The sequence below is a fragment of the Ornithorhynchus anatinus genome, chromosome 7, assembly GCF_004115215.2.
Source record: "Ornithorhynchus anatinus isolate Pmale09 chromosome 7, mOrnAna1.pri.v4, whole genome shotgun sequence".
NCBI lineage: Eukaryota > Metazoa > Chordata > Mammalia > Monotremata > Ornithorhynchidae > Ornithorhynchus > Ornithorhynchus anatinus.
In genome coordinates, this window is record NC_041734.1 from 68,909,745 (window position 1) to 68,916,060 (window position 6,316).

At 60.3% G+C, this 6,316-nt stretch overlaps 1 protein-coding gene across 1 annotated transcript; it reads right to left on the bottom strand.

The window, feature by feature from the left end:
- Positions 1–427: 427 nt before the first annotated feature.
- PIM1 (Pim-1 proto-oncogene, serine/threonine kinase) lies at positions 428–5,918 on the bottom strand. The gene is made up of 6 exons (XM_029069847.2): positions 5,632–5,918; positions 5,334–5,440; positions 5,130–5,180; positions 4,635–5,001; positions 2,726–2,902; positions 428–1,875 (listed from the first exon to the last, which is right to left on the bottom strand). Exons 1-6 carry the CDS (start codon positions 5,711–5,713, stop codon positions 1,718–1,720), a joined length of 942 nt encoding a protein of 313 aa, XP_028925680.1. The 5' UTR covers positions 5,714–5,918; the 3' UTR covers positions 428–1,717.
- Positions 5,919–6,316: the final 398 nt, after the last annotated feature.

Consider the following 6,316-nt stretch of genomic DNA (forward strand, 5'->3'; position numbering starts at 1 on the left):
AGGGAATTGGGGGTTCAAGGATCAGCCCACCTGCAGCCGGCTGCTGGGGCCCAGAAAGAGCACTCTGACTACGTCCGTTCATGGACAGAGCACGGGCCTGGGACTCAGAAGGTCATGGGTTCTAATCCTGAGCACTGCCACTTGTCTGCTGTGTGATCTGGGGCAAGTCGCTTCACTTCTCTGGGCCTCAATTACCTCATCTGAGGTAATTAAAACTGTGAGGCCCCCATGGGACAACCCGATTTGCTTCTATCCCCCTCCTCGGAGTGTACAGTGTCTGGCCCAGAGTAAGCGCTTAATACCGCAATCACCAATGAAATCCCAATGATTTTCAGGCTGGGCTTGGCTTCGGGCCTTGCGTGTCTGGGGTCGGATCTGGGCCGTGTTATTTAGAAGATCTTCTGAAAGGAAACTCATGAGTCCCAACTTAAAACAAAAAGGTTTTTATTTAAAACAGCATGTATAAAAAAAATAGGATCTTCTGAATTCCCCTGTACAGTAAGTATTACAGTCGAGAAAAGCAGTGGGCTGCGCGCCGCTCCCATGCAGCTGAACATTGGGGGAACCTGAAATGCGCCCAAAACCCTTCGACGGTTAAGCGACAGCCCTCTCCGGTCAGAGGAGTTGGACAGGTGCGGGCAGGTACGAGCCGAGACACACAAACAACACGGAGCACGTGCAGCCCTGCATGGAGTCCTGAGGTTGTGGGTGATGGGGAGAGGAAGAAAAACCAGGGCCACAGCTGTGGAAGCATGGAGCAGGCCAGAAACCCAAATAAATAAATAAATACAAACACTAACCTCCAGGTTAGGATGCTTTAAAAAAAAAAAAGTAATAACTTAAAGCAAATCCAAAAAAAAAAAAAAAAAAAACCAGAACATTTGATGACTACCCTTTGTACACTACTTTGCCGCTGTACACAAATTTACAGTTTTGAGTTGCATTGTTTTGTGCATTTGTGAGGAGGTCTTGGCTTTGAAACAGTAAGCAACAACCAAAGAGGAAGCACAAGTTCACGCTACGGTTTTACTTAAGGAGGCAAATACGGGCAGGTGGTCCGCAGCCTGGCCCCTCGGCCTTTTCCACGACGCCTTCCTTTCGGAGAATGAAAAACCAAACAAAACGAACCCAGGCGACCCAGGGAGAAAGCAGCAGAGACGAGAGTTCAAGTTTTTCTCCCAGCCCGGCCTGAGTCACCCCAGAAGGCACTCAAGAGTTGAAAGAAGTGAGTGAATAAATACACAGCTATTGAAGTCAGTTTCCACGACTCGCGGTTCCCTCCGCCCTCCCTAACCCCTTTCCGTAGCGCTCGGCTCCAGGGCGATCAGTGTTCACATCATGGCTCTGGTCCCCTGGAAGTCGGTGCTTCAGGATTCAGCAGGTCAGGGACAATGGGGGTTGAGGGGGGCGGTGGGGGAGGAGGGATGAGGAAGTGGAGGAGGTGAGGGCGTCAGGCAACGCTGGCCACCCCCAGGAAGAAGGTTCACAGGGTTGAGGTCCAGGGTCCTGATGGATTCCCTCCACAGAGCCTGGGCTTGGAATGGCGGAACCTTCCCTGCTTGGGAAGTGTTGGTTTTTATTGGGGGGTTTTTGGGGGGGTGGGGCGGGGAGTGGGAGAGGCTTGGCAGGCAGGGTCCGGGGAGATAACCCCCTCCCCTCAGTGCAGCCATTTAGACGGGATGGGGGCTGAGGGAGGGAGGATGGAGAAAGGGAGCTGCTATTTGCTGGACATGGGAACCAGGCTGTGCAGGTGAATCTCAGCTGTTTCTTGGGGCAGGAGGGCGTCTCGCATCCACGAATGGCTCAGGATGTCTTCGAAGGAGGGCCGGTCTGATGGTCTCAGTGACAAACACCACTTTATGAGATCCTGACACTCTGCACAAGGCAAAGGAGGGATAGGATTAGCTTCGGAGCTGGGCCTGGAGGAACCCAATGCAGCTCTGACCTTTCACTCCAAGCCAGGCCACAGTTGTGGTGGGCCCGGTGGGGGCTCACAGCTGGGTGGGGCTCCGATTTGAGGCACTCCCTGACATTCCGCTCCTTCCAGAAGGTTTGGTCTCACTAACCAAGTTGGAAGAGAGCACCCCGATTCCTTCATGGGGCGGGGGTTGGGGGGGAGAGGGGGAGGAAAGGAGCCTTACAAGATTGACTCCGACAGTATTTCATCGGAAATCAGAGCTCACGGCAGAGAAAGGCCCATTCTAGGCAGGTCTAAAACCTCCTCAAGAAGATTGGGATGGCTTTTTGAAAGACCTCTGCGGCTCCAACACCCTAAAACCAGTTGAAATCTGGCCCGAGGTATCTGCAGCAAAGGAAATCTAGTGGCAAGAGCACGGGCTCGAGTTTGAGGATGTGGGTTCTAATCCCGGCTAAGCCATTTGTCTGCTGTGTGGCCTTGAGCAAGTCACTTCAGTGTGCCTCAGTTATCTCATCTGTAAAATGGGGATTAAGACTGCGAGCCCCACATAGGACAACCTGATTACCTGGTATCCACTCCAATGCTTAGAACAGTGCTTGCCTCCTAGTAAGCACTTTACAAATACTATCATTATTACTCTTATTAAAGGGAGTACAGTGCTTTGCACACAGAAAGCACTCAATAAACACAAGTAAATAAATAAATAGGCGCATGTTATGGGACGGAGGACAATCCTCCACCATAGCCTAAACCCCACCCTCAGGAAGGAAGGGAGGTTGCCCAGGTACCCCGAGAAGCAGCCCTTACCCGGAGAGATCCTCTGCCGGAAGCACACCTGGGCCCGGACGATTTCTTCATCTCGCTCAAAGGGAATGTCGCCGCAGACCATGTCGTACAGCAAGACGCCCAGCGACCAGACGGCAGCCGACCGGCCATGGTACCGGTGGTACCGGATCCACTCGGGGGGGCTGTACACCCGGGTCCCTGCGGAGATCGAGAAGGAGAGCGGGCTATCGCCACAGTCGAGTATAGGCGGACGGCGCTGGAAACATCGGACCGAATTAAGGAGCCCCGAGACGCCGGATCTCGGCCCTGGGCTCATGGACCGCGGGCCCTGGGATGTTCAAGGTTAGGGGGAGGATGAAGAGCTCACGAGACTTATAAAAATCCCAGCGAGCGCTTTGAGGAGATGGAATATCTCCAGGGCATCGACCTCTGCGCCCCCAAAACCTCTCCCCCGATCACAACGAAGGTGGCCACAGCACACCCCGAAGTCTGCCAGCCCTCGGCCGGGGGACGCGCGTAGTCCGACGGCTGCGGGTCCGGGAAATCGAGCCAGCGAAAAAGCCAGGTCTATTCTTACACGAGACAGAAGGTTGCACAACCGGCCGGGGAGCGGTTCTCGCCTTGGGCACCATCCCAGTTGGCACAAGGGGGCAGGGGATCGTTACATCAGACACCCGCTTGGGCCTCTGCAGAGGCAATCCCCCCGCCCTCCACCCCGCCACCGAGACAGACAGACAGACAGACACCCACACCCCCCGCCTTTGTTGTCCCGAAGTATCCGCTCTCCCCCTGGGGCAGGAAGAGGAGAGGCTGAGGTCAGAGCTGCTGGGCGGCTTTCAGGCCATGTGACTCTTGTTTACAAACTTTGGGTTGTAAAAAAATCCCTTTTCGCTCGCCAGGGGGCAGCAGGCCCTCGGAAATCCCTGCCAGCGGGGCGCGGTGGAGGTTGACAGGGGAGGCCTCCGGCCCCACTCATTAACCGTTGAAATTAGATAGGAAAAATAAATGTGGCCCTTCCCCAATCCTCCCCCAAAGAAAGGCCAGACGGAAAGCCAAGAGGCGGATCAGAAGGCAGGGCAGGGGTTGGAGGAGTTTCCGGCTTGCCCGTGTGGGAAAAACCACCTCCCCCCGCCAAACCTTGCCCCCCTCGGCCCCCAAGCTTTCTTTGATCAGAAGCAAATCATTCCTCCCTCTGCAGCAAGACCGGTTGCAAACCCCGCCCTGGTCTGTGCGAAAGCAATGTTCAGGAGAGACCTCGCTAGCCGTTAAGGAGGGCTCCTCCTGCAGATCCCATTTCACAACATTCATTCCGTGACGAAAAACAACTTTCCAGCGAAATGAATAATTTAGTGAAAGGCTAGGGACGACGGTTTCTCCTCCTGACCCTCCCCTCCTCTCTGCCGAGCACCGTCAGCACCATTTTCCTCTGCTCTCCCCCCCTCCAAAACAAGATCTGCCCCCGACCTCTCCCCCGGCCGGGCAAAATAAAAACCGGCGTTGCGGCAGACGCGTTGAAACCGAGCCCATTCCTCTTGCGTGGAAAGGAGGGCGGCCCGGCTCAACTAGGCCGGGGGCGGGGGTCTTCGACTCCTACCGGAAAGCCTCTCGGTTGGCTTAGGTTCGAAAATCGCCATCCTCAACCGACCTCGGAGGCCCAGAGGGGAGAGACCCTTGCTCAATCGATCCATCGATCGGTGGTGTTTATTGACGGCTTAAATGTGTGCAGAGGGGAGCTCGGAGGCTCCTCTGCTATCTTCCTCCCGGGGGCCCCTCCCTCGCACGAAAACACAAAAACAACACACCAACAACTCTCCTAACCCCCAAACACCCCCCGCCCCCACGCCGCCCACCCGCCACCGGTCGGGGCAAAGGGCAGGGCGAATGCCCGGCCCCGGGGGGCGGAGAGGCCGGCCCTAACCTTTGGACTCACCATCAAAGTCAGTGTACACAGTGTCCTTGAGCAGGGCCCCGGAACCAAAGTCAATCAGCTTGAGCTCCCCGCTCTGGAGGTCGATGAGGATATTCTCATCCTTGATGTCCCGGTGGAGGACCCCGCAGCTATGGCAGTGCCGCACGGCCTCCAGCACTTGGCAGAAAAAGCTCCGCGCCAACTCCTCGGGCAGGGCCCCCCGCTCGGTGATGAAGTCGAAGAGATCCTGCACGGGGTCCGGGCGCTCCAGGATGAGGATGAAACTGTCCGATCGCTCGAACCAGTCCAGCAGCCGGATCACGCCCTGGAAGCCCGAGCCCACCTTCTTCAGGAGGATGATTTCCATGGGCACTCGGCTCCCGTTGGGCTGCGGGCAAGAGGAAGCGGGGGTGGCCGTGAACGGGGTGGCAAAGGGAAGGGGCAATAGAGGGGAGGGGCGGGGGGGGGGGCGGGGGGCATCTCTCCGCGACCCCCAGGCCTCCACCCTCGACTTACCAGTTCGCCCCAGTCGGAGATCCGGGACCGGCCCACATGCTTGATGGCAACCTGCAAACCGAGCAGAAGCGGGTCAGGCTCCGGGGCCCAACGGGGGTCGCGGCACCGACCCCGCCCCGGAGGAGCCCCCCTCTTCTCCCCGGGGGATGCGGCCCCGTTGCCCCCCGGAGGAGCCGCATCGGCGGCGGGGAGGGGGCCACTTACCGGAGCACCGTCCGTCAACCGGGTGCCGGAGTAGACGGAGCCGAAGCCGCCGCTGCCGAGCAGCGGGCCCACCTGGTAGAGCTTCTCCAGAGGTTCCTTCTCCTTCCCTGCAGGGTGGGCACGGAGAAGGTCAAGGGCGGCTCGGACACCCAAGACCCGTGAGGACCGGAGGGGGTGGAAGAAGGGGAAGGGGGTGGAAGAAGGGGAAGGGGGTGGAAGAAGGGGAAGGGGGTGGAAGAAGGGGAAGGGGGTGGGATGGGCCCGGCTCCCGCCCCCCACCCCCGGCCCCCGGGCTCACCGGGGGGCATCTTGGCGGGGTGCAGCTCCCCGCCGGTGCCGGAACACAGGTGCGCCAGGGAGTTGATCTTCGACAGCAGCATCGTCCCGACCTGCCGGGCCGGGCCGGGCCGGGCCGGGCCGCACCTCCGCCGCGGAACCGGGGGGGGCGCCGGGCCTGGACGGCCGGTCCTGGGGCTGGTGGTGGGGCTGGTGGTGGTGACAGCGGCGGGGACGGCGGCGCGGCGGGCAGGCGGCCAGGCGGAGCTGCGAGCCCCGCGACCCGCGCCCCTCCGCCTCCACCGGCCCAGTGGCGCCGCGGCCGCGCCGGCCCCGCCGCCTGGAGGACAGGGGGCGGGGCTCCAGCGAGGGGGCGGGGCTTCGGTCGGAGCCCGGGGGGGCGGGGGGCGGGGCCGGCGGCGCCGGGGAGCCGCGGGGGGCGCGCGCGCCGGGGCGGGGGGGCGACGCCCCTCCCCCCGCCGGCCGGCGCGCGCCGTCACGTGGCGGCCAGCCAATCGGCGGCCGGCGACGCCGCGCGGACTCCCCCGCCGCCGCCTCCGTCAGAATGGGCCTCGCGCCGCCTCGACGTGGCGGGAAGGAAAAGGCGCCAAAACCGAGGGGGAGGGGCCGAGGCCGGAGGATGAGGCGGGGCCTCCGCCTTCAAACCCAAACAATAACAAAGCTGCCATCAAAGGCCGCGCCGCGCT